This window comes from Anopheles coustani, chromosome 2, assembly GCF_943734705.1.
Source record: "Anopheles coustani chromosome 2, idAnoCousDA_361_x.2, whole genome shotgun sequence".
In the NCBI taxonomy this organism is placed as follows: Eukaryota; Metazoa; Arthropoda; class Insecta; order Diptera; family Culicidae; genus Anopheles; species Anopheles coustani.
Window position 1 is genome coordinate 94,245,391 of NC_071289.1, and position 27,983 is coordinate 94,273,373.

The window sequence follows — 27,983 nt, forward strand, 5'->3', positions numbered from 1 at the left end:
TGCCGCTTTTACTTTCATTCGCAAAGTCATCCAATTTCCCACAACACCTCGGCACAACGTTCGAGTGCAGTAATCTCTTGCTTGCAAAAGTTCGCTAGCCTCCGAACGGCACCGTCCCTCAAACCAACGGTTCCATTCATCCGCAAACATAAGCATGTATGCAATGTAAGTAGACAGTGCCATTGTTAAGTGGAGCAAAATACGCTTCACTTGGCACTAGTTTGTTTGTCACTTCCATTTTTTCTTGGTTGGAATACTTTCGTTTCAACGTTCAAATCTACTACCAACGCCAGAGAAGTAACGAAATAACGAACAAGTCCGTTCTAGTTTTACGTTCCATTTTTTTATGCCCAGTAGTACAGGTTAATGGAAAGGATTCTGTTTCAGGGCAATTCAGTTACTATACTGCAGACCAAACAGGACCTCAAGGTTCGGGAGTTGTCGAAGGCAACTTTTAACGTCCAGATCCCTGGCATCCGCTGGAGTTCCCAACTGAACCGAGGTTCCTTTTATTTCTGGGTAACTTTTATCGAACGGCCAGGCGCACCGATCCAATCACTTTCACCTTCGCCGGGTTTGGTTTACGATGACGACATGTTTCCCGACCGGTGGCAGAAAACCGGATTTCAGACGCTCGCCACCGCAGCTTCCGTCACTCGTTCCATCTCGCCGCGTCTAGACGACGAAGAGTCGAGAGTGTCATGGCTGTGAGATAGTGTGTGATGAGATGGACAACAAAATTAAAAGCATGCCATCGGTTCGCCACTACTTGATTTATCATATACACACACACACAATCCTGGTAGCACTTGTGAAGGTAGTGTTTGGCCGGAACTCCTTGTGTAAGCAAATTAATATCTAAAGGAGTCACAACCCGGTGTCAACTGTTTTTTGCCGTGCTTTTAAGTACCCTTTTTTCGCTCACACACACACGCTCACAAGAAACATTTTTCATCTCTCTGAACCGGATGTTCCTGGCGGTGAAAAATGACCGAAAGTTCCGCTGAAGGCCGTCTACGTGCCACCTTCACAGATATGCAAGGCAACGTAATATTCGTGTCTACGTAATTCGAGTGCCCTGATTTATGTTGTCTTCTTCTTTTTGTTCACCAAATTGTAACTATGCGCAGGTTGCAACCGTTTCGAGAGGAAAAAAGTCAATGCATGCAAAGGGAGAAATTTAGAGAAAATCAACTTCCAAAGTGAAATTTCCCTTGCATGGCATGCGTCAGTCGAAGTACAAAAGAAAGGCTTACTGATAACAGGAAAAAAAGAAACAATTTCCATCTTCAACTAAAACCCCCGTTTTCGAAGCGTGCAGCTCTCTGCTCGATGCATAATCCAACACGGGTGCATTCGATGGCATTTTACGATCTACTTACGCTCATCGAAATTGCTCGCGGAGCAAACAACTGCAAACTGCTACTTATGGTTTTCGATTCATGCACCTCTCGTTTCTTGTGGAGCATAATCTGTAATCATCTGTGAAAACCTCCGTAGGGATGAAGACAACAACAAAAAAAAGGGAAACCGACACCTACACCCAGGCTTTGGCTCGGGTAGCACGAACATAGCGGCATGCTCGGTCGAACACGGGTCCACATCTCCATGGAAGCATGGAATTAAGAAAGGGAAGACAGTGGGCGCACATGACGCTTTCCCGGGTAAACATCTCGCAACACTACTCCGGCCGCACATTAATTGAGATTGTAAGCATAAGTGTAGCATAATTCCAGCGTTTGACTTCCATCCTTTCGTTCATCCAAAAACAGGCATTCGCACGATGAGAGAAAAACGCCGATCGAATTCCTCATCGAGGGCCGTCTGGGTGGCGTTGGTTGTTGGTATCTGCTGCCCTCTGGCAGAAGCAGGTGAAAGATGGTCCCGCCAGTTGACGGAGTTCACGGGCGGACCGGTATCCGGCAACGACTGGATTCCCTTGTCTCGTCCCGGCTCCGAACGTCAAAGCGGTGCCCGAGTGCTAAACTACTTCACGGCTCCACAGCAACCTTCCTTCTTGGACAACACGGCGCAACCGCAGCAGCACCACTTCACCTTCCTTAACCACCAGTTCCCCCAATCGAACCGATTCCTGCTCCAGCAGCCTCCACAACAGGAGCTACTCGAGCAAAATCAACCATTCCAGCTGGGCAGCTTCCGGTCCGGATCGCCACCGTTTGTGGGCCAAACAATTCAGCATCCTCCGCCCCCTCCGCCACCGCCACCACCATCGTCCACGAATCCCTTCGAGCAGCAGTTTCTCTCTAAGTCGCCCCTTTCGGAGGCACTGATCCAGGAGGACAACAAGCAACCGGGATCTCCGCACGATCAACAGTCGTTCTCGTACCAGCACATACGCCAACAGGAACCCCAACCGACCGGTGGACATGCACCGAGTGGAGGCGCAGTATCGCAAGAGGAAGTCCAGCTCCTTTACGTTCCCGTCGAGACTCTGTACAACCAGAACCAGAAGCAGGAAATCAATCGGTTCAACTCGCTCCCGCAACCGGTCAGCCCGTCGATAATCAACGACTTCTATACATCCGCGGCTACAACCACCACCACTCCAAAGCCACCACCTCCTCGCACGAGTGCAGCCACCTTCCCTCCACCGTCACCGTCTCGCTTCCCGACATCCAGCGCACTGGATAGCTCGGTGTCACGCTCATCGTTGAGTCCTTCGCCGAAACCGAAGCCAAACCAACCTCCGCTAGCCCTCTTCCTGTACCACGATGACCCTCGGCAGAGCAAGCTGTCCACGAACGAAGCCCTCGGGGGATTGAAAAACATCAACGAGATTGCGGTGCTGGATTCGGTGGGTAAAAACTCTCCCAAGGTGTTCATCGGTCCGTCCGGACTTGCGCCCCCGAAGAGCTACTCACGCTTCGATCTGCCCTATCTGTCCAGCGTGGACCTGTCATCGAACCGATCGAATCGGAAGATCGAAGATCTGCCCTTCTTCGTCGCACCGCTCAGTTACAAAACCCCAAGTGGGTATGCCAAGATTTCGCTGCCACCTCCGCACGTTGGCTCCATCGTCGTTCGTCAGAGTAGCAGCAGTAATTCGCTCGAAAATGGCGCCTTCTATACGCGCCCAACGGCTCAAAGCAACGTGCAGTACTACACACCATCAACGTTGAACTTTGCTGACTCCACAACGACCAAGGCACCGTCCATCACGCTTGGTTCCTCCGGAAAGCCGATCTACGACGCGGACCACTATACGTCCCCAACGGGTAAGCCAACGTCGTCGAACGATCGTTCCGTGCCGCAGTACACTTCTGGCTTCAACGGACCTCCCCCGAGCCGGCATGCGGTTAACGAAGAGTACTTCAACCTCGCCAAAACCAGGAAGCCAACCACAACTCCACCGACCACGCCAAACTATCCGGTACGTTCGTACGGAAGCACGCGCCAGTTTGACTTCAAACCTATGCCGAACCAGAAGATTCCTCCCTCGTTCTATCCGGTGGAGGAGGATGAGCCCGAGCCAGCGACAACGACGACCTTCGGTACAACGACGACCGAGCGACCGACCACGGCGCAGCTGCACTTCGAAGCGGAACGCATGAGAACCCACTTCCGTGAGGAAAACTTCCGTAGTCGTCGTCCATACCAGCACCAACACCAGCAGCAGACAACGGCCGCATCACCCAACGAAGCCGTCGAAACTCCCTCCCAGCAAGGACATTTCGTGCACAAGTTCAAACTCGTCGACTCGGTAAAGCCAACTGCCCCGACGAGACCTAGCTCGACCTCGGTCGTCGATAACGGATTCCTGGACTTCTTCAGCCGGTCTCCGCAACAGCAGCAGCATGAGGACGAGATGATCAAGACGACGATCACGACGAACCTTCCGGGAGATCAGGACCGCCAGGTCATTCGCAACAACTACTATCAAGCGGCGGCCGCGATCAACGAAGATTCCGGACCAAACCGGCCCAAGTTTGTCAGCACCTACTACAGTCCCTCGTCAACTGCGGCTGCGGCAACAACCCCGGCAACGCTGACGACGCAAGATCTATTCTTCCGGGAGTTCGAGCAGAAGAGTAAATTCTATGAGCGCGAACCGAAGTACGAAAGTCCCAGCTACCCGACCACCGTTGGGACAACCGGAGCAAGCTATCGCAACAAGTACTCGTACGAGACGGACTCCAGCTTCAACGAGTCTCCCCGCTACTCGGTGGAAGTGATCACAACAAGCGAACCGACAACGGTTACGGTGGATCCATCGCAAGGAACCACTGGACAGCAGCAGTACAGCATTCCCTCGGAGTTGCCCCCAATCAGTGCCAACCTGCCGGGTCTGGTGAACGCGCTTATGGACGATCAATGGCCTCTTAAGACCGGCGACCGGCAGGCAACGCCGTCCACAACGTCGACCTCCACGAACGGTAACACAAGAGCTCCTCATTTCCGCAAGCAACTACATCGTACGACGACGCAAGATTCCTACGATATTGAGCAAGCTACAACCACCCGCAGACCACTGCAGCGAGGACGTCGACCACATCCATCTCGCACGACCACATCACCACCCACCGGAGCCGGAGCGCCCAATGAACAACCGTCCAGCTCCACCAGAGCACCCATTTCGCGATCACGATCGCGTTACGTTCCCAACAACGAAGAACGATCGGCATCACGCGGACGCAGCCGCAGTCGTTCGACGACCCCGCGTGGACCACTGAAGGAGGTGGAGAATCTGGACTATCAGCGGGATGTGCTGAAGCAGAACTATCCCGTCATACGCCCGCAATCCCAAAGCCTTCCCGTGACTACAACTCCCGCTTCGACGACGACCAGCGCCACCACTCCATCGACCACGCTGAGCTTCCGAGAAGTTTACGAGGATCAAACGGAACGGCTACTTGCGACCACCCTGGCTAACGAAGCTCCACTTGAGGCCGACCTCCAGCAGGTGACGCGCAAGTACTCGGAGTACTACGAACCGGAAGCGGTAGTTACCACGGTACTGCCTCCGCAAACAACCAACTATTTCGTTCCTTCCGTTTCGAGCCAACGTGGGCAGCAACAGGAGGATTACTCGGCGGTCCGTGGAGGACAGGAGGACTACATTCGCTCGCAGGAAGTTATCCCGTTGGCTCGCGATCCGGAACATTCCGTGATTCCGTTGCGTTCGCAAAACGTAGCGACCGAAGCACCACCGGCCCCGCCACAGTATCAACCGGTGACGGAAAGCGAAGAAAAGCTTACCACCGCCTACGGTCAACCGCTCGATGAGCCGATGGAACTCAAGAAGGTAGAAATCACTCCCCGCCCTCGCCGTCCCGGACTCGTTTCCCGACAGCGTGATCCGCAACAGAACTACTACTCACGTACGACGACCGAACCGACGACAACCGTTCGCACCACAACGCCGGAACCAGGAGTAGTTGGTTCGCGGACATCAGGACGCCGACCGGCATTCGTAAGACGTCCATCGCGTTTGTACGCCACAACTACCGCCGCACCGACATCGCCGACCACACCGGCTGGAAACAATTACGATCAACAACAGTCGACGCAAGGAACTTATACCGTAAGTTGGTCGGTTGATGTGGGGTCTATTCAAACGGTACTTATACTAGACGTATTTACTTGCAGGTGCGTACCAAAAACCGACAAGACATTCTACGAGGACGTACACGTCGTCCAACGACCACTACGGAACCAACGGCCGCCGCTACAACCGCCTCTCCGGAGGCTCCGGTGACGCGAGCTTTTGGAAGAGGCAGCAGTCTGCGTCGCATCTCACCTACCGCCCGTTCCAGACAACAAGAGGTAAGGTGGACATCTAGCTTGGAAACGAAATTTCGTTCACTCTCACCTTTTCCTCGCACATGACAGCCAACGGCTGCACCGACAACCCAACAACCTGCACCAGCGAGCAGCAGTGGACCACGTTTCCGGATCCGCGAACGCACCCGGTTCAATCTACAACCACAAGAGTCGCAGTGGTCGACCAAGTTGAACCAGAACTCCTTCCAGCCCGTGCTGAAGACGGAGGGACGCGGAGTCGGCGATCTCGAGCAGGAGAACGTATCCACCGAACCGGAACCGGAAATCGTGACGGCCGCACGCGAGGCCGAAATGTATTTCATGAATGTTTCGTCGAACTACGGCCAGAAGGACGGAACTCAACAGGAAACACAGACTGAGGACAGCACGGAAAATAGGTATAGATGGAGGAGGAGTGGTCTAATGGGGGGGACCTTACCTACTGGAGTTGTATAATACATCCTTACTTCTTTTCTACTTCTTCCCTCACGCAGTGTTCCCTCGTTTGCGGACCTGTTGAACGATGTAATGAAGGATTTTATCGACGATAACAGTCAGAAGAAAACGACCACGGACGAAAAGCAGCGCCAGACAAGCGACGTGGACCAACGGAGGCCAGTCAATTTCCGCAACAACTTCCTACGCAAGCGGGGCCGATCAAAGGTGGTCGATTCATTCGAGACGGCCGAATCACAACATATTAACCATGCGGCTCAGGTTTACAATGGCCAGGCACCTCACTACGGTGAGTCGGTGAAGCACATCGATCAGGCGATACTTTCGGGTAAAAATGTTTCGCCAAAAACCGTTGGTAAACTGCATCACGAAGAAGAGGTAGAAAATACGGCCCAAGAGGAATCGACTGTAGCACCGCACGAGGATGGTTCCAAGCATGAAACGGAAACCGAAGAAACGGATTCTGAGGATCTGGTTACCATTTTGCCATCGGTGGAAAATGCTGGCACCACGGTTGGACCATTGAGCGACAGTGTAAGCACCACGTCGAAGCCGACTGAAGAAGTCCCGACGTTGGCAAGTTTAGAGCAAACGTCGACGAATCCTCCGCAACAGCAGGATCGTGTCGAGGTCACCACGGTAAGTGCTGTTACTGTCGAACCTGCCTTCGAAGAGGAACTAACGGACTCTTCGGAAGAGAAGAAAGACCGTGATGAGACACCACCAGCGAGTAGTTCATTCGATCAGGTGAAAAAAATGGTTTCCGATTACTACAAGGTGGTAGAGAACGATTCCGAAACGGAGGAAGTGGTCGACGGTGATGTGCTTCCGGGGGAAGCGGATGATGTAATAGAAGAGGAAGGAGACTTCTTCCGTGCCACGGACGAACCGTCGTCCGAGAACGAGGAGCTAGCGCCGACCACGGACATGACACCGAGCGAGACGCTCTTTGTGCCCGTAACAGCCGAGCCGCCTGCAGTCAATCCGATGGGTTCGCTCGTCATTCCCACGTCCGTTTCGAATGGGATCACGCACGAGACGGAGATTTGCTACCGAGGACGCTGCATAAAGACAGAGGACGACAAGCGGAAGCGAAAAGACAAACTAAACTAAGCGGAGTCAGTAAATCCGCAGCCAACAACTAACTGGCCGGGGTTTCCGATCGAAAAAAAAGGAATTGTGTGAGTGTGTCGTTAGTCTGTAATAAATGTAGATTCTTATTTATTTTAGTGATTAGTTCAATAAAGAATGATCGAATCGAATCAACCAACATCGAATGATGTCGGTTGAAGTCACATAATAAAATTGTCAATGTTCCTTCACCTAAAATTATCCGAAAATGACTCACTTGGAAATTGTGTTAGCTTTTAAGCTAAGTTTTTTGTTTATTTTGTACACCTTACAAGAGCACTACGCTTCATCCTCATCGTCATCCTCGTCGTCTTCCTCATCATCATCTAGCTCCATTTCTTCATCATCGTCATCCTCATCTCCGTCTTCGCTCATGTCTTCTTCTGTTTTCTTGGCCGTATCCTTCTTATCCTTCGTCGACTTTTTAGTCTTCTTCGTAACCTTGATTTCCCGTTTGTTGATCATTTCAAACCCGTGCTTCTTCGTAAGGGCACAGTTTATCACCAACTTAAACTTGGCTATCGGTTTGCCAATTAACTTTAGAATCCTCGCCTGTTCCGGTGTCAATACTTTTCCCTTCACGCACACGGTGTAGTCTTTGTACAATGTCACAACGCCACGGTTCAGCTTGGTCGGCAAACCTAGCGAACGGAGATGCGGCTCGATTGCGTGGGAAAACTCCTCCAACGGGCCTTCTTTCAGTTCGACCGTTTCCGTCGCCCGGAATCCACTGCGTGCATACTCTTCAGCCGAGTACGAATTAAACCAATCGAGGACGGTTTTCTTTTTCTCTGACGTGAACAGCAATCCACACTGACCGATCATTTGGTCGCGAAACTGCTCCATGCCGGCTTCCAGCTCGGTCGCTTCGTCAGCCTCGCTTATCAGCTTCAGGCCCAACTGCATGACGCGATTCTTGCCGAAAAAGAACCGAGACTTTTTCCACTCCGCCCGCACTTCCTTGAGCTTGCTGTTGCGCATGTTTTGCACCGAAAACAGGAAAATGTTGTCATACTTATCGCGGCATTGTTGTATTTCTTCAATGATCTGTTGTTTGTTCGAGAGACCCTTGCGGTCCGTCTTGGTGAGGGACACTAAAAGAACGCATTGATAACACGTTATTTATAACGGCGAGTGGAGTAAAAGCATGCTGGAAACTCACCTTTTTTATCTCTTCTAGATTTCGGCATCGCGACTGTTGGTAATGTAGCTCAAAATTAGTTGGGGTGCGAAAAACGTGTACACTGTTTACAAAATCACAAACGCCGCTGAAACATGTGACAATGGTTGTCAAACGAATGACAGCTGCACTTACCATTGGAACCAGGAACGCAATCGAACCTAGGTAGGGGAAAGTGGGGCAAGATGCACCGGCATGGTTTTAGCTGAATTAAGCCATTTAAAAATAAATTATGTAATGTATTGTGTTGATTAACGTATCTAGTACATTCTATGTACGTTTTATGGCAACACCATCAACATATCATAAAGAAAATGAGAAAAAACAAACTGACACAAAATAATGTAATATTTTATTACTATTATTTAATGTATTGTTATAAAATTATACTACTCAATCAACCAGGAATTCTTATAGTACTTTAATATGTTATTTAGCGACTACGAAAGAAAAACTGTTTAAATAATCTCCAAATCTTGAATGATGAAATGAAAGTCAAAAAAGGTTGGTAAAAAGGTAAAGGTTGTGCCAAGGTGGTTTGTATAATAGACCATGAACAGATCCATCCATATAAAATTCACCCATTCATATTCCTTGGGGTGCATGCTCCCTCACCGTTCGGGCCATCTTGCCCCACTATGGTCAACGGAGTCAAAAGCAAAAGGTCCTTCGAAAACCTTGTTTGACAAGCATTTGATGAGTTTGAAGAGGTTTTTCTTAATTTTCGTACACAAACAAGATGTTTAGGAATTCAACTACGAAATATTAGAATGTTTTTAAAGGATGGAGGAGAAGAGAAAAATGTGTTTTGGTTGAGGGGGGCATGATGCCTCACTTTATCTTACTACCTAGCCTGTTTACCAAGGTATATGGAAAGAAGCAATACTTTAAAAGCAAGGTTACTGTAACGAAGCAAAACTCACCGTAAAAAAGGACCGCTTTGTGCCGGCAACCTTGGTCAGTACGTCGTCGATTGATCCGCGAGTCAAGTTCGTGTAAAAAGTAGTGTGTGCCATTATTTTGTACTGTAACTAGTGCCCCTTCTTACCAAAAGTAAGTAAAACAGCTAGAGCTGACTGGCAGCCACTTCCGGCGACCAAAGTTTGTCCACTTAAAGGCGTGTTAGCGCATTTAGGGGTGCATGAAAAGCGGAAGCGAAAATCCGGGCGGAATTTTTTACCCGGCGGTGTGACGCATCCGACACCCCTGTGCCGTGGTGCCTGTGTGTATGTTCGGGCAGCCATTTTGAGACAGAGAGTTGAACGGCGACGAAGGCGATCGAAACGTTCAAAGACGGACAGGAAGTCTTGGAAGCCGGTTGGAGCAAAACGTAGAAAAGTAGGCAGCTTTACGCCTGTTGTTGGTTAATTGGCTAGGGTTTCTTTCCCTTCGGTCGGCTGTGCAGTTGAGGGTTGATTCCTGGTTCAATTTAGCTTGGAAGGAAAAACGCACCCCCTGTCGTCGGCCTGTCAGGCATATTGGAGCGGAAGTCCCGTTCCTAGAACAAGTGTGAGTTTGACAGGGATAATTGATTTATGTAGTTTCTCCGTCTTGCCGTCATCTTCATCGCCTTTTCTAGCGATTTTTGTCATTGCCCTTTGCATCCCTCATCCCCTTTGCAACCCCCTTACCAAAAGAACGAGCCAGTTCGTAAGTCTGAGGAATTCGCGTGATCTGCGTTAAAGTGTATGCGTATCCTATCGACTTTCATCTTCCGTGCGTTTCGTGCGTGTGGCGTGTGTGTGTGTGTGTGGTTGTGTCTGTGTGCATGTGTGCACGAGTGCCTATACATAAACCTTATAAGATGTGACACGAAGAAGAATTAGAAGAAGTTAACGGCTCTAGCGTAAGACGGCCGCAAGACATGATCACCACTACCAGCATGTATAGCCGTGTATTATCAGAGACATTCAACATTAGAAAAACGTTATACGCAATTTATGAACCGTTAGTGAACCGCGGGAAAAAAGAAATCAACTAGCATTCGATAATCGATGGAGAGAGCGAGCGCGAGAGCGGTTGGCGCCGGGTGAAAGCCGCGCGCGGGGGGATGTCATTCGATGAGGTGTGGAGGTCGTTCATCTGCCTTTCGCTCCCCACCAGCATGCAGTGTGTCCCCGATGTGTGGACTCTGCCGCGGCCCATTTTCCGCTTTTCTCTTGTGCCACGAGCGCCACCACATCCGGCACACTGGCCGGAGACGGGGCCTCGGCAGTGTGGCCGAGAGCATGACTAACAAGTACGCATGCTTCTTCCATCGTTCCCTATCCCGCTTTCCCATGGCAACAGAGTGTGTAGAGCGCTGCGCGCGTTCGCATCCCATCCCCGGGATGGGTAGGATTTTCTAGAATTTTCTTACCTACTGCAATCCGCATAGGGCAGAGCGAGCAAGCGCACAAATCGGGGGGGAAGCCGCCAAAGAGGGAAGTCATTAGCTATCTTCACTCGGGCCGGTCCACCCCGTTGTACACCTGTGCGCACCCTCCAGGGGTGACAAGTGCGAGACAGGAATGTCTCGAAAAGCAACGGAGGAACAGGGCTGACTAAAATGGGTTCCAGCTCCCGGTGAGATCTACCTACTCCCGGCTATTGCGTGCGGTTCCGCAGTTTCCGGCCCCGAACGAAGACGGAAACTCCTAACCACGGATGGAAAGGCACACACACACACGCGCGCGTAACATACAACACCACACCACTAATGAATGCACGGGCACATGGATCATGTTGGGATGGAATGTGCGCGTCACCATCTCCACCTACCCCAAAACCAAACCTGCTCCAACCGCCCACCCCATATCCGCCTTTGACGCAAAGGATGTGAGTGGAGAGACCCATTTTCCTTTTCAATTGTCACTTTCCGCCGTCGGCGGCGGTTGCTGTTCGCTTCGGAATACCTCCGTTTCATTCGTGCGAACGTTGCAGTACCTCCCTCTCTTTCAGATGCATTTTATGTCAAATCCATTTTCTTTTTCGTTCTTACTGTTGGAGGCAGCACCACTAAGGGATGGCCCTCGCCCTAAACGGGGTGGGTGGTGTTTATGTGTGTGTGTGTGTACGTGGCTCGTGCGCGACTTTGAGGGGGCGACTTTTCGAAAACGCTACCCCACACACACCCGCCCCCTCCCCCCGGGAAAGAAAGAGAAGCTGTCCGCCGGCGACGTGAAGGAAGAAGCAGGAGCGCACGAGATAAAAGGAAGGCAAGCCGCTTTAGTAGAATGGTGTGTTGTGCGCATTTGTTGTATAGGTATTGATCCGCGCGAAGCGTGTATTTGAATAATGGGTAGAACGTTTTCAAGGCTAATTCGATTCCGAAGGTGGACTAGTGGAGGCGCGAGCAAAAAAAAAAGCGGAAAAATAAGGCAAACAAGTGCACGCAAACATACTGATATCATCCTCCAAACCCACCCCACCCTGCTTAGGGGTGGTTGCCATTAGGAAGGGGACGGATGCATGGCACCCGGTGGTGGTTTTGGAGAGACAGTGGGAAAGAGATGGAGACCGATAGAATTACGCGAGTCGGAGAATTAATTGGTTAGAGGCCGCTGTCGGGAAAGACCAGGAGGGTTGGCGTGGAGCGCACTCAATTTTATTATGAAACAATTGCCAGTGGCTAGCGAAAGGCGGGCGCATATTTCGGCGGTGGTGTCCCATCCGGCCCAAAGCTCCCAGAACTGGATATGCTGCGGCGCACGCGACACTGGCCTTGAGCAGTTGCGGCACTTCGGGCCTTTTGGGAGTGTGGTCCGGCGACACACCCGTGTCCAGTGGGACTTAGTGGCCGCGAGGGGGGGACACATACGTTACACTAGGAAGATAGCAAAGATAACAGTTGCGCGCACAGGTGCTCGACAACGATGGTGGTGGCCATGGTGCCACTGGAGTGGACGGATGTGGTGGATGTTTTCATAAGGAGAAGGCTGTTATTCCAGCATGGCTATGATAATCGGAGCCAAAGTCGCCATTTGCGCCATTGAATGAGAATTTTTAAGCCGTCTAGGAACCCGAATTGCTTTGCGCAGTCGTCTGCAAAAGGAAGGCAAGCTCCGTAACCATTCGTTTTAATCGTCCAATCATCGATCGTGCGGCGAATGTAAAGTTTCAAATGTGGAACAAGATGTTAAATTCGATACGAGAAGGCGGCTTCCCAGATAAGAGCCATTTATCTACTAACACCATCATTTCCTCGCACGTATAACCATCGGCATTTTCAACTACCTTAGATGACCAATCCATTTACGAGCTTCAGATAAGATATGCGTCACTAGTCATTGCTAACTACGCACAAGCTGAGGATACAACGAGCCTCCATAGCAGTGTTGAAAATAGAACGAGTAGCAAACATGTTTTAGGAACGAAGCTGGATGGCACTTCTGAACCACCTTCTGGCCTTTGAAGATCTCTGGAAGCAAACTGCGTAAAGACTGTTCCTTCCTCGAGTCATCTTCCACGCAGCGCGCGTGTCGTATCAATTGTGATAAGACGAGTAGTTTGGATAGGGCTTTGGTGGTGCTCCACGATACATCATAACAAGGTGTGTTAAATGCGCCCTTTTCTCGCCTCCAACTTGCCGAGGCCTTGCGCCGGCCAACCTTGCTCCTTCTACCCTTCCTGCTGCTGCTGCTGCTGATTGCTCGATTGCCCACAGAGGCGTTTTCGTGTTTGTCTGTGCGGCGTTGCATAATCTCCGCTGACGGCATCGGTAATCAAACGCGAGTGCTCATCGAGCGCTGGGAAGGGGGGAGGGGGGGGGGGGGGATTCTGGGTTGAATTGCTTCCAACCACCATCTCTCTGGACCGGAGGTTCGTAACGACAAAACACCTTCTTATTGGATAAGACTTGTCCCCCTCCGTGCACACGGGGGGCCATGCCCATGCACGTGATAAATGGCTTACGCGCTCACACACACACACACACACGAACGATGGGGGGAAACATCATCCCTGGCGACACTTCGTTAGGGATAAGATTTCATATTTCCATTTAAAGTTACTGACGTGTCCCTATTCCTCATCCTCATCGTTTAATGAGCTCTTTTGCGCATGCTATGATGAACATTTGAAAACAGAACCTTCCTAGTTTGACGCTTTTTTTTGTAATGGTAAAGTATGCCATGAAATAAAAACATACATTTTCATTGCACGTTCTTTTTGGTCCGGGACTGCAGCCTCTTGGAGTGCATTCTCACGCTCATTATCCTCTTCTTGTATTTCTCTCCTCGCGCTCGACTCTGTCTTTGCGAAGTTTATTGCAACCTGAATAGCCATTGAATTTTTAATGAAGCTTTCTTTCGCTATAAATAGGAAGCAAGCGTGGGCTGTTGCGGGCGCTCCAGCGCCGGGGTTGATATTGTTTCGTCCGCCTTTTTTTCTCTCATTGTAAAAATGGCTTTCCGGGACACGTGATTGTGCAAAAAAAAAATGAGGACAAACAAAAAGGAACCGGCCCAAAAAAGAAACATATGGAAACGGCTCAGTAGAGTACCCCGTGGGGAGTATCCTTGCTCTAGCGCAAGTTGTTGCTAACCGGAGGTATGGATAGATACTTTATCTACCGGACCGAATGCTTGCGGCAGTTCGACAGGACATCGTACCAGAAGCAGCCCAACCCCCCCTCCTTTTCTTGGATTTTTTTCCTTTTCCCATCCATTGCGAACCATGTTGACTTAGGTCCTAATAATGATTGCGGATCCTTTCCGAAGGGATAAAAAGAATTCCGCAGTGGGCAGGCGAGAAACAGACAATGGGGTGTGCTGGCTTGGTGCTGGCTACGTGCGTGTGTGTGTATGTGTGTATACCACCTTAGGAAAATCAGTATTCACTGTTTCACAATCCAAAGAAACGGGGGAAAATGACCCATTTTCTTCCTCCGAAGAATTCTGCCAACACAAAATATGTGTATGCAGTGTGAAGGATGGAAGAAAAATTAAGCAGCATAATGCCGCACTAATGTAGGAAGGAAAAGCTATCGCAAGAAAGAGAGAAAGAGAGCAAGGGAGGAAAAAAAAGAGATGTTAGTAGTCTGGGCTGGAATAGAAAAGGGTTTTTCACCGAGGAGGAGCAGCAGGTGGATGGGGGTCATGCTGCTGGAGGACAACGAGGAGTCGCTGCGCCTGCGCAATGCAGCGGTCTGCGTGTGTGTGATCCTTTTCCGTCGGCCGGCTGCCAGTTCTTTTGGGGATCTTTATTGACTCATATTCTTAGATTCCACTTGCATGAGATGCGCGAGTGATCAAACCAATTTCAAACTCAAATCTCTTGTGTGCGGACACATGGTGATTGGAGTTGAGCATTCTCTTGGAGTCCTTCCGGCCCAAAACCAAGTATTGGTGGTGTTGCCGAGTTTTCCCCACAAACCGGAAACGGTTCCCGAGCCATGCTTGTCGGGTATGTACGAGTTCTCCTTTGCATTCCCATCCGAAGTGGGGATCGATCTTGCACACGCTGCTGGTTCTACTCGCTGGCCCCGGTTTATCGGGTTCGGTACTCCCAGAGGGTTCCGCCACTCGCGGGGTGCGATTTTCCACCGAGAGATGCTGCGCACGCGCGTGCAATAAAAAGCACTCTCCCTAACACCGAACCTCACATTTGGACGAGGTGTGTGTGTTTTTGTGTATGTGCAGTTGTTCGTGTCCCCTCGCATCGCAGCTGCCCTTCATCAACCTCGGCCCCCCGGTGTGCAAACCTTGAAATGGTACGGTGTGCGCGGGGACAGTTGTGGAGCGGCCGATCCTTATGCTTTTCCTCTTTTCACTACCAGCAGCAATTGGGAAGGAAAATGAGAAGAGAATCGTCGCAAGAGGAGTCCCGTGGCGCCCGCGGATATCGTCAGAACGTCATCAGATGAGCGGGAGAGAGAGAGAGAGACACTAAGAGTGAATCCTCCGGCCACACCGAGCGGCCGCCATTGTCGGTATTTTTGAAAACGGCCAGCAAGAACGCACGGGGACAACCGAGCCCAGAGTCAGTCCCGGAGTTCGTGCGAGCTTTTCACGACGCGTGTTCGTTCTGCGCGCTGCCGTCTGGTGCGTGGCCTCTGTATAGTGTGTAGTTAGAGAGAGAGTAGTTCATTTTTCGGTGGTTGGGTGTGTGAAAAAACGTTTCACCAACAGAAACACGGAATCGTAGGTTTCCAATTCTACGTAAAAATGGCCCCGTTTTTTTTTCCTTGCCTGCTGCCCGCCCGAGAAAGCCGAAGTCGTCGAAATCGACGCGAAAAACTTTCCCATTCGCCATCGGCGGAAAATTCAGTTTTTTCCTCTTCATTTCCACGAAATCTTTGAGGTTTTTTGTTTTTTTTTATACGGTATGCACCGCGCGTAACCAAACCCCAACCCGCCCCCTGCCCAACCGTCCGCCACGGATTGAATTGAACGCGATAAATTTAATGACGCTGGTTCATACTTTTTTATAGACGCAAAAGTCACAAACCGCGGACCGCGACCGCGCGCTCACACAACCATCTTTCCGTTTCCTGATGGCGTGTGTTCTAAGAACGTTTAAAATTCCAACACCACCAATCCACACACTTCCCTGGCAACAGTCGAGGAGGAGGAGGAAGAAGAAGGAGAGGACAGTGGGGGGGCTGAAAAAGAAAAGATCTCGTGCGTACGTGCGTGCGGCGTTCGGTTCTTGTTTGGCGGAGGATCTTAGCTAAACGCCGTTTTTCCTGCTTTTCATGTTCAATTTTCACTTGCCTCCGTCGTATCGTGGTGTAGCGGGGGATATTCAACCAACGATGGGGGGAGGAGGGAGGGTGGTAACAAAAGACGATGCCGGGTGAAAAACTGCATTAATTTTCACTAGCACACGAATGAGGAAAAATCGATAATTTACTTTTTTTCTTCTCTTAACTGCAATCTGTGTGGACTTTGGTGAAACATGATTGATGGAGAGTGCAGTCTGAGTTGGTGCGGTGTATGTTTGAATGTGTATGTACTATAAGCATCCATGGGACTCAAATGCAAAGCCAAGAAAAACGGAGCAACGTTATTTTAGTACAACGGAAATTTGAACTATTCGGATTACCAGTGATTTCAAATTTGTTAAACAATCAAAGGATTTACTTTATTCTTCATCACCTTCTCACGCTTTACCCCTGCGATGTCGCAGAAGAAAAGGCTACGCCTTCTAGACGATAAATGTTAAACCGTTCGAATTTCACAACGTTTTCCATCGCGCGAGGAACGCGTGGAAGTGGGAAAAATCCTTCGCAATAATGGGCGTCGGATCGATTCTGCGTGTTTTCGTCGATATTGATTTTTCCGTTTTTCTCCACATCATCATCGTGTCCTCCCAGCACCCACCACCCCACACGCCAGAATACCAGCTTTAGATAACATGCAAGAGCTGTGGAGCAGCCACACCGACCGACGAGCTGCTCAGCTGAGTAGTAGTCGATTGGAGATGATTATGAGAAATGCGAATGTTGTATTCTACATGCTGTGTGCATGTCTCGAAGGACTAAGAGCGAGAGAAAAGAGCGATAAAATTATGTGTGTGTCTATGTTGGTGTGAGAGAAGCCAATTTTTTGACCTGCATGCGCGATGGGTGTCCTGCAGACGGTGGGAGACGGAAGGGGAGCCATTAAACATATCCTGACATAAACCTTGGGTCCAGTTTGAAATGCCAAGAAGAAAGGTAGTACAGGCTCTCGGAGCTGTGTGGTGAAAAATCTCGTGGCTGGCCATCAACCGGTCCAATGTTGATGAAAAGCACCTCATAAGAACTGGCTGGCTCCGTTGCACAATGTTCCCACCAGACCCCATTGCTGTGTCACGTTAGTTCGGTCCTAGGGTTAGCATAAAACATGGCCCCTAACCTATCATGACGGTCAATTTATAATGGTTTTTTCGTCAGATTACTGCTGACCCGTATACTATTGATCTGTCTGGTCAACATTCCGAAATGACAGTTACTTCAATGCGGCCTAGGATGTCCGCTCATCTATTGTCTCGGTATGTCTGCAGTTGTGCTAAATCTGAAGCCATAAGGTTTGTGCACGCCTGCATCTTTCAGATGGCGGATAATGGGCATGCGGACCGCGTGCGTGCGGCATTGAACGGCGACGCCTTTTCGGTGTGCATATAACACTCAACTTGGCCGTAATTGTCCCCCTCGCCCCTCATTGCACTGGCGGCCCTCCTCACAACAGAAGGCAATGGAGCAGCAGCATAGTGGCACACACATCCAACGGTCTCCAGCAGCAGCTACTCTTACCCCGAGGTGGTGACTCATGGATCCAGTGGGCTGCTTCAAGCGGCGGTCCTCACTGCCACACGGTGGTAGACGCGTTTAGTCGGTTCGTGTCACCACGTCGGGCGACATACAATCTATGGATAAGAAGCAAAACTGAACCTCAGTGTGTGTTGACCATTTATCTCTAGTAAGATTGTGCGGCCTTCGTGGCAAATTCGGCTGACGCTGGAAAATCAGTGCGAGTGGGGAGGACGTTCTACTCTCTGATTGCGGGAAATTAGATCGAGGTGAATAACATTTTCAATCCGCCACTAAGTTCCCCCCCGCCTTACTTCGTCGGTCGGAGGAAAATGTTATTTTCGTTTATTCTCAATATCGGTAAAATAAGCAATGACGCAATCCCGGACACCGATGGGGCGGCATGAGGACGACGGGAGCGCGTGCTGTTATTCCATCTCTTCCCTTGAGAATCGTTTGAAGGTTTTCTTCCTTCGTTTCGGGTTTTTTTTTCCACCCGAAAGTCATGTCCATCCACCGGGCTCGGGAAGAGTGGCAAGTGCGTATTACGTTAGTGTGTGCGTTTTTAGTGTTTTCTCCGGATTTGCCTCCGTTGGAAGACGGTATCTGGATAAAACATCATAAAGAAATATCACCGTTCTTTATGTGTGCCTTGTGCTCCGCGGACTCCACCCCACAAGAAGGCCTGTCCATCATCCGCTCTTCGGTGTCTTGCTCTTCTCGCATATCCCGTTAGTGTCTCATCTTGCAGCCACTCTCATCTTGCGGCAAAAAAAAAAGAACTATTGGTTATTGCCGCATCTTCCTGACGTCCAAAGGATTACGTCATCAAGAAGCCGACGGGGGAAACGTGAAACTTTTTTTTAATTTTTATGTATGTGCATCTCAAGCCAGCTATGTTATGCGGCTTGTATATGTGTTTGAGTGATCCAAGGGATCGATCCCGCACGAGTTTGTGTGTGTGTGCGTATTTGTTAAAGATCTTGGAATACTGGATGCCTTCAGGCGGCGTTTGAAGAGTGAGTAGTAGTCACTGGGAGAAATGGTATGCCTCATGCTGCGGAATGCGGCGGCTTTTTTCTGGTCGATGCAGAAAATGTGTTCATCGACGACGATACTGCTTCAGCTGAGTAATGCAGCCAGCCACACACATTCGTTAAATTTATCAACGCCCCGTAAACCCAATCAATACTGTGGATATTTAATGCACACTCTCAAAGGATCAATGCCCCCATATCCCATGGTTATTTTTATGCGAACACCACCGTAGTGCCATTAGTCAGGCGATGAAATTCGAAAATATCCATTGCGTCCACTAATGTCTTTCATGGGTGGCGCCGATTGTGGTGAGCAAGACCGCAGACCGGTGAACTTATCGATCTGGCACTATAACCTAATGTTTTTGGAGACTTTCGTTCTGACTTGTCATGTGCATTCGATGCGAGAGAAAGTAGGCTAGTTGAACAACCGAAAGAGCGCTGTGTTAATACAGTTGTGATTATGTCCTCATCGGATCAATACAGGGTCTGTCTGTGCAATCTTTAATCCTCTCCGTGCCGGTACGGTCGGTCGCAAGGTGTGGTAGCTAGCTGCTGGCCAGGTCAGGTCAGTTGTCGAACACTGCGGTACTATTCATCTTGCAAGTGAACCCCGGCAGTCACCAATAATATCCAGTCCAAGCAGGCTGCGTTTGTTTCAACCAAATGTTATTCAGTGTTAGCTATTCAGTGTTAACGTTAGTTAAATCATTCGCCCGTAAACGTAATCATTCTGTATTGTACTAATTTCATGTTTATCCTTTTACCGTTTCTTTATCTGCAGGAAGATTCTCTCGTTTTAAGCTAGTGGAAAAAAGGCAAATCAAGAACAACACTCAACATGTCTACCGTCGACAAGGAAGAGCTAGTTCAGAAGGCAAAATTAGCCGAACAATCTGAACGGTATGTTCCAAAGAAAGTGGTGGTGCGAGGAGGAATGCGGATAAGTGCTTATTTCTTGTCCTATTCACAGATATGATGATATGGCACAGGCAATGAAATCAGTAACAGAAACTGGCGTCGAATTGTCAAACGAAGAAAGGAACCTACTCTCCGTTGCTTACAAGAACGTCGTTGGCGCCCGAAGGTAAGATTTGAGAGAATTTAGTTAAATACCCCTTGCTGAACTAATATTGTTCTACATTGAAACCCAACAGATCGTCATGGCGAGTAATATCATCAATCGAACAGAAAACCGAATCCTCTGCCCGCAAACAACAACTGGCACGAGAGTACCGGGAACGAGTCGAGAAGGAACTGAGGGAAATTTGCTACGAAGTGCTGGTAAGTAAACGAAGCGAAGGTTTATCCGCTGGCCAGTATCGTCTAACACGTATATTGTTTGTGTTTTCGCCTTCTTTTGCGCAGGGTCTGCTGGACAAATTCTTAATTCCCAAAGCCAGTAATCCAGAGAGCAAGGTGTTTTACCTCAAAATGAAGGGAGACTACTACAGATACCTAGCTGAAGTAGCCACCGGCGAGACCCGCCACAGTAAGTCAACTCGGTTTCCCATTTCAACCCAAGATGCTGCTGTTTATCTGTTTGCACTATAATAAGTCCCAAACAAACTAATTGCCTTTTAATACATCCTTCTTCCCGCACTCCAAATCCCTCCCTCCATCTTTCCTTCCCACTCGATGTGGAGAATAGATCGATAAGAAGTGTGCCCACTCCTTTCTGTTTTGCCTTTTCCCGTCGTCTCTGTCCGTCCTCTTTCCGCCGACCTGTTTGTGTTATCATAAGCACAATGGACCATTACTAATTACATTCGCACATCTTTATCTCTATCTCAATTTTTTTTTTCATTCAAACTCTACAACCCGACGTCGCGCCACGGTCATGTTTACATAACATCGCGTGTGCCATCATGTACCGCGCCATCCTTGCTGAAATCGAACGAATAATTCGAAAACCCGCGGCACACAACAGCCGTAGTCGACGATTCCCAAGCCGCTTACCAGGATGCCTTTGAAATTAGTAAAGGCAAAATGCAGCCAACACATCCTATCCGGTTGGGACTGGCGCTCAATTTTTCTGTCTTCTATTACGAGATCCTAAACTCTCCCGACAAAGCCTGCCAGCTGGCTAAACAGGTCAATTATGCTTCTTTTATGATAAATTTACCGTCTTATTTGCTCGCTACGAGGCGTCCGGTTGCGCTCTCGTAGTTGGTCGCCCGTAATTTTCAGCTCAATCAAAATAATTTAAAATACGCAAATAGACACGCTCACGCACACACACCATGGGCATCATAACGCAATGATGGACGATATTGGGGGGAAGCCAGTGAATGTTGTTGATCGTTTCGAGTGAGCTTGAGTGAGAATATGCTTAATTGCCCAGCATCTAAAAACGGGCATCTCTTTTCTTCCACCCATGATTTGTCGACAACCGTGTCCATACAACAAATTGATTTATGGTGGTAATTTGCCCTGAGAACTGTTGTCGAAGAAGGCTCGCGTGTTGAATAAGGCTGCGATGTTCGCGCGAGTAAATGTCCTCTTGATAACGCTGTGGATTTTTCTTTTTTCTTTTTAACAATTCTGTTCCTCCATCTTTTTTTCCTCACTTCCATCGACTAACAACGAAATAACAATGAATCAATAATATGTTCCTTCTTTCCGTATCGGAGAGAAAGCAATCCCTCGCCGCTAATGCTTCTTCTACAATTGCATATTTTCGATTTGTTCGATCTCAAGAAGTCGTCCTCCTCTCTGTTTCTCCCTCTTTACTATCTTTTTCATCTAGCTGTGGTTGAGGATTCCCAGAAATCGTATCAGGAGGCGTTCGACATTTCAAAGTCGAAAATGCAACCCACGCATCCGATTCGGTTAGGTCTTGCGCTGAACTTTTCCGTCTTTTACTATGAAATCATTAATTCGCCGGCCCGAGCTTGTCACCTGGCGAAGCAGGTTAATTTTCCATTTCTTCTTCGTTCCCTAGTTTTTTTTTTGTCAGTTATTGTTATTTTGCTGAAGTTAAGTTTTGCACATCTGATCATTGATTGATGTTGCCGCTTTGCTGCTATCCTGCTCTTAACACGTTAATATTAATTTACTATTTTGCTTGTTTTTTTGTATCATTTGGTGAGCTCGTCATTGGTTGTTGTCGTTGGCACATTTAATTTTTGTGTGTTTTTAAGTTTTCTATTTCAATGTGCCAATTATGTTAGATATAAACCCAGCGAGTTTTTTGTTTTACTTTGAAAAGAGGAGATCTTTTTGGGTCCATGATATGTACATAAAAATATTGGAATTGCATAACTTCGTTGATTGAAAAAATACCCTTGCATAGTCAAGTCCTTACTGCGTGTGACTAATCTTAATAGTTTTCTAATACATAGAATAAAAAAGCTCAAGAAAGTAACTAACAAATGCTGACAACGACACTGCAAAACCGCGTGCTTGTGACGTCAATTTGTTTGTGTGCTTTCGAGCTATTATAAAAATACATTAAAAGCATATTGATGTCGATGTGATATATTATTTAACCATTCTGCTCTACAGAAGCCAAACCTATCTTGAGCAGAACTGCGGGATTCCAAACTCTGGTTGAAAATTGAGTGTAAAAAATGCACTTTATCTAAGTAACAGTGTCTGAAGTAAATGCTTGTGTGTCGTGTGCGAATAACAACATTAACTCTCTACATAAACCAAATGAATGATTTAGCAATGGACAGTCTGAAAGTTATAACCCGTTCTAGGATCAAATATGAAGCTGTGTTTGTGTATTTTATTTTATTTTGATTGATTGATCGAGACTATTTTCTTACCGGTCTCTTAAAAGGTGTTCCGCAACGTTGTTTTCCACGAGCGAACGAGAGAGAACGGATTTTCCAATGGAAACAATCTCTTCTCTCTCACACTTGGTTAACAGTTGAAGGAAAGCGCTTCTCTTTAATTGTTTGGCAGTTTAAATCAATCCCACTTTCTTCCATTTCATGTACACCGCGAATAAAATGCCGACATGATATGGGATAAAACGATCCAACAACGTCTGCTGCAGGCATTCGATGACGCGATTGCAGAGCTGGACACGCTGAACGAGGACTCCTACAAAGACTCGACACTCATCATGCAGCTGCTGCGAGACAACCTGACGCTGTGGACGTCCGATACCCAGGGCGACGGCGACGAACCACAGGAGGGTGGCGATAATTAACCAAACTAAAATTAAAGTCAAGCAAAAGCACACTACCGAACACACCTACACGACGACACACGCCAACACAAAATACACGGACACGAAAAACACATGCCACACGGACACAGTACACAGGACACAACCAAACAAATACACACACACACTTAAAGCATAATAGAAATTCCTTTTGACTATTGATTAAAAACGTGAACAAACGCGAGGAGCCAGACGGAAAGAGGAAGAAGGAAACATGTAGAAGTTGGTAGCGGCGGTAGAGTGACGAGAGGAGAGGCAAGTTCGCAGCTGCAGTGCGGTCAGTAGCTTTTCCGCGAGAGATAGCAAACAGTTTTCACGCAACAAGCAACAGGCATAATATAAATGGCAATTTGCTGCAAAGACGCCGCGCTCGCAGCAGTAGCAGCTGCAAGCTGATGATTGTGGAGCAAGAAAGGAAAGGGCCGCCCCGACTCGCTCGTCCCTTAAGGTGCGTCCGTACCACCACCACCCAGGCACACAGGGGTCGAGAAGAAGAAATAAATTTGTGCTATTTCTTTCGAGCCATCGTTGTCTTCGTCGCGTCTGGACTAGCGCAGCAGCAGCGCGGTGTGGTCAGGGCCACTAGGAGCAGCAGGGAAACTTGTTGCTGGAAAACTCCTCTCATGCGTCAGTTTCATCGTCATCGTCCGTCGTGCGCACAATGTGTATGTCGACACGAGCCGAACAGAGTTGAAGTGAGGGGGCAGAGAAAAAGTGTTGGTCGATGAAGAGAAAGGAATAAAGGATTGGTACCACAATAACAACAACTAAAATCGGTTAGCAAACGAACCAGATTACTGCAAAGTACGAGTGCGTCCTGTCGCGCAGGGCTACTAGCGTATAACGCATGGTGTGATGGATGCACACAGAGTTGGTGGTATGATGGTGGAAATGCAGTTTGAAAGAAAGAGTTTATTCGGTTTCCTTCGTTACTGGGAGAGAACGCGTGTCGAGAAAGGAAAGGAGATTAAAAGCAGCGGAAGATGTAAAATGCAACAATTGTGAAAGCAGTGTATCCAATCGTGTTTGCCTACTAAGAGACGATGCTCGATCGTTTGATCGAGAAAGACTCACACATAGAGAGGAAGGAGAAGAGGAGAAAAAGAAGGTATATGTTGATGCGCTCTGATAGATGAGGATGAGTGGCAACACACACAAAACTCAACTCATGTACATGTTTATATGATGTATGTTCTATTGCTATCGTCCCACTGTCTCCCCCCTGTCCTAAGAACATATTTCCCTCGTGATATTAGGTGTGGTGGAGGTGTCTGCTGGATCTCGGAAAACAAAAGGGGTTTAGGAGAACATCGTTCTGGTAAAATGTCTGTGAAGGTGCCAGTGAAGTAAGCCGCAGAATAATGCCAAGCGAATTTGCAATTGGCGAATCTTCAAGAGGCGTGCAGCAGGAGAGAAGGGTACGGCATTCTCTACTTCTAACAAGTTTACTCAAGTGTCCACACTGAGGGAAATCGGACGCTTCTTTGTTTGCATGCATTGGTTTAAGACGCCTCGCAAAGCGTCAACATGTGTTTGAAAGTGTTTTCCAAAATACTGCGACAATTGTCTTGAGTAAGGCATTGTTTTGCATCAAACTTTGTGGGAGTAGAGGACAGTAGAAATTTGTGTCGCTATTCATGCGGCGATGCATCAAACGCACTTCAGAAAAAAAAACTGGTCTTATTTCTCGTTCGGTGTGTGAAGAAGAGAATGCTATCGCTACTTTTAAACAAGCACAGTCTCGAAAATCGAAAAAAAAGCCAAGGTTCACTACTCTAGAGACTAGCGCATGCCTCTGTGTTGTTCCCATTTTTGTATAATGGAAAAATCAAATGATATATGATGAAAATTTCTTCTATAAATGTCTACAAACACACACACACACATCCAAAAGTCCCGAACTCGAACTCATCCGTACATGATCTTCACCACCCACAGCAAGAAAAAAACACAGTTGTATGTCTCTGTCTGTCTGTCTGTGTGTGTATGTTTGTTTGTGCGTGCGTGTGAAAACGGAAAAGGAAGAAGGACCTTTCGGGTGGAGCGCTTTTGAAAGGATCGCTATTCGAACTCTCCCCTTGTTGCACAATGTTCCACACAAACGAGAGAGGGATGATGATTTTGGTGTGTGATGATGATTCTTGATAATCTGATGATGATGATGTTCCGTGTTGTATTTGATCGAAAAACCCACATTTCCCAGTCCTTTTACTAAAGAAAAATAAACGAGATGTTAAATGAAATGGCCGAGCGAGGCAAGAGAAGCAAGCAGTTAGTAAAATTCTCTGTACTTTTAAGCGAAGAGGAAAAGGTACGTTTTTTCATTTAGTTTTTCGTTGTACGTGCGGTCACTACCGGGAGGATTATTCTCCCGTATGTACCGGAAGTCGTTGCCAAGACAACCGAGCAAGTGAATGAAACAAACTACTTAAATGAAAAAAAAAACACTGTCGTCTTACATCATTGTTGATCAACAACCGTCTCAAGCGGGGGGCGGCGGGTACAACTGTGCTGAAGATGAAAAAGAAGCAACATATGAGACCCAAACTAACTAAGCAAATGGAAATCATTACTCTTGTGAAGAAACATCAAGAAGAAAGCTGTCGTTTTCGTCGTCGTCGTCGTCAATAAATCAAAACAAAAGATCAAGAGAAACAACGTTTAACGAAATAACAGCAAAATGCTACTTCCTTCCAGGAAAATCAGAGGTCACTGAACAACACTTTGCAGTAGCTGTATTAGATAAAGACAGAAATTAAAGCAACTAAGCTGAACACGGCCGCAGCAAATCACTGACGAAGCACACAGAACTACGATACTCTTTAGTTTGGCCCCATGCAGAACCATTGGAAACAAGCAAAAATAATCAAACTTGTAAAGTACGGATACGAACAAATGGAAAGCATTTCTTACCAGCATGTCGCACTCATTGAGGATCTCTGTTGCAGATGAAGTAGATTTGAAACTTTATTCAAATTTTTCCTCATAAATCTTATGATACAATTGTTGTGGATTTTTCCAATTTGAGGTTACCAGAAGTAAAATGTTGCGCGCCATGATTTACGGTACACGGAGAAGGGGGGGGTGTGTGTGGTATGGTGCGTTATTTTTGTAGTGGTGACACATTTTCCAAACCAAAGGCTGCAGCTTATTTTGATGATGGCGGAAGGAAAAAAGAGCTTGCTCTACCAGAATCGCGCCACCTTCCTAGAAAAAGGTGCAGCGGAAAAGGAAAGCGAGGAAAATGCAGCGGTGAAGTGCAGGGTAGAACCAGCAGCAGCAGCAGAAGCAGCATATCGCTGAGGGAAATAAAACAGGTCGCAAGTAAAATTCAACACACAGAGACTCAAACAACAGCAAGCAAGCAAGCAAACAAGCAGATTCAAAGCAAACACGTGGAAACTGAGCAACTACAATTACCTATACTTGCATGTATGTATGGAAAAAGCGAAACATCCTGAAAACAGCTGAAATAAAGCGAAATTATGATGAAACAACCAACAACTAACACAAATCGATCCATCTTCATGATCTGTTTTTCCCTTGCCCCCCCTCTCATTATGCCTCTCTATCCTTTCTGTTCTGTATCCAACCTAATACTATCCTAATTTTTACTTCCAATATATGAGAAAACACATCTTAAATTTACTAAAACACTTGAATTGGATGAAATCTTTGCGGAGATGTTTTATACTGCTTTTCGGGACGGATACAGAACTCATGAACAAATAGGTAAATTATGTCACACTATTTTCTCAATTGCACTTCTTCGACGCTTTGATGGTTTCTTTGTCAACTGATCTTAAGATAAGTTCTACTTCTCCTATAGCTATTTCCATATCATCTTGACATCGTATGTATCTTGCTTCAATCAGTATGATTAAACATTCTTCTACGTGAATTGTAGGCAAAATAGCTAGGATAATTTGGAAGGAGTAAGCTGCTCCCCAACATGTGTTTCATCGGTCCAATAGTCACGTTTCTTCTCCATCTCATCGCTATAATTGATCCTTCCCTTCGTTGCAGCTAGCTTAGAAGAAGATCTAGACAAACTTCTGTGAAGAAAAGTTAATGATAGAGGATTGTTAAAACTTCGACCAACTTTGTTTGCCAGATGTAGCTAAAGTGGCACAGGTTTTTTTTTAAATTTGTTCCTCGATATGTTTCCAGTTATGCTTTGTAAACAAGCAGTGTTTCATTAGAGAAACACGAAATTAACTGAGCAGGAAAATTTAACAACGTGTTATACACCTTTTGCTTAACTTATCAAGTCAATACACAGTTTTTAAACCAGAACTGTACACAATATACAAGTAATGAAAAAAGGCGAAGGAAAAAAACCTACTTCACCACCCGCTTTGTGGGAGCTTTGGCGAATTAATTGTGGAAAAGAATTTACAACATTAAATAATCTATTTCAGTAAAAAACAATAACTACAGGAAAAAAACATTTTAAAGATTCCAGCAATAATTAGGAAACCAGACCTAACGACCAGCTTCTTGCGAGAAATAATGCTACCTTATAAATCAAATAGCGCAAAACATGCTAAGAACCATTCAAACTAACAAAACATATTTTTATCTTCGTTTGAAAATATAGTGTGAGGTGATTAAATCCATTCAATAATCAATTCTGAAACCCTTACCGAGAGTCGGTAGCTGAAGAAAATCAAAGAGTAAGAGCTAATGTCAGTAAACCAAAAGCATGAAGCAAACCATAGAGGAAAGTTTGTAACAAATTTGGCCACATGCAATATGCACACTTACGGGAAAACAAAAACATCGCAAGATTTTCCCTTTGAATATTCGTTTAAGGTTCTGTCGCTGTTTACATTCTCTATATCGGTTGTATTATATGTGCCAGCTAAGAAAATAACGAAAAGAAATAAAAAAAAAACAATAAAAGTTCAGCGACAAAATTGTGCTGATATTAACTAGAATTTTTAGTTGTTTGATTTCTTCTATATTTTTATCAAACTCCCCAAAAGAGACGGGACAAAATAA

At 47.3% G+C, this 27,983-nt stretch overlaps 3 protein-coding genes across 13 annotated transcripts; 2 read left to right on the plus strand and 1 right to left on the minus strand.

Annotated features, from left to right (window-relative positions):
- The first annotated feature begins 1,783 nt into the window (after window positions 1-1,783).
- Window positions 1,784-7,350, plus strand: LOC131265383 (mucin-2). The gene is made up of 4 exons (XM_058267642.1): window positions 1,784-5,542; window positions 5,608-5,784; window positions 5,851-6,179; window positions 6,276-7,350. Exons 1-4 carry the CDS (start codon window positions 1,784-1,786, stop codon window positions 7,348-7,350), a joined length of 5,340 nt encoding a protein of 1,779 aa, XP_058123625.1.
- Window positions 7,351-7,571: 221 nt separating this feature from the next.
- Window positions 7,572-8,658, minus strand: LOC131262948 (mRNA turnover protein 4 homolog). The gene is made up of 2 exons (XM_058265053.1): window positions 8,531-8,658; window positions 7,572-8,462 (listed from the first exon to the last, which is right to left on the minus strand). The coding sequence occupies exons 1-2, from the start codon at window positions 8,556-8,558 to the stop codon at window positions 7,648-7,650; spliced, it is 843 nt and encodes a 280-aa protein (XP_058121036.1). The 5' UTR covers window positions 8,559-8,658; the 3' UTR covers window positions 7,572-7,647.
- Window positions 8,659-9,522: 864 nt separating this feature from the next.
- Window positions 9,523-27,919, plus strand: LOC131266227 (14-3-3 protein zeta). Of its 11 annotated transcripts, none has more exons than XM_058268641.1 (7): window positions 9,523-9,601; window positions 19,584-19,702; window positions 19,773-19,886; window positions 19,957-20,083; window positions 20,168-20,291; window positions 20,730-20,893; window positions 22,806-27,919. In XM_058268641.1, exons 2-7 carry the CDS (start codon window positions 19,641-19,643, stop codon window positions 22,959-22,961), a joined length of 747 nt encoding a protein of 248 aa, XP_058124624.1. In that variant the 5' UTR covers window positions 9,523-9,601; window positions 19,584-19,640; the 3' UTR covers window positions 22,962-27,919. The 11 variants fall into 11 exon arrangements, with proteins under 11 accessions (XP_058124624.1, XP_058124626.1, XP_058124629.1 ...); XM_058268643.1 differs by lacking the exon at window positions 9,523-9,601 and adding an exon at window positions 10,039-10,057; XM_058268646.1 differs by lacking the exon at window positions 9,523-9,601 and adding an exon at window positions 15,572-15,669.
- The last annotated feature ends 64 nt before the right edge of the window (window positions 27,920-27,983 follow it).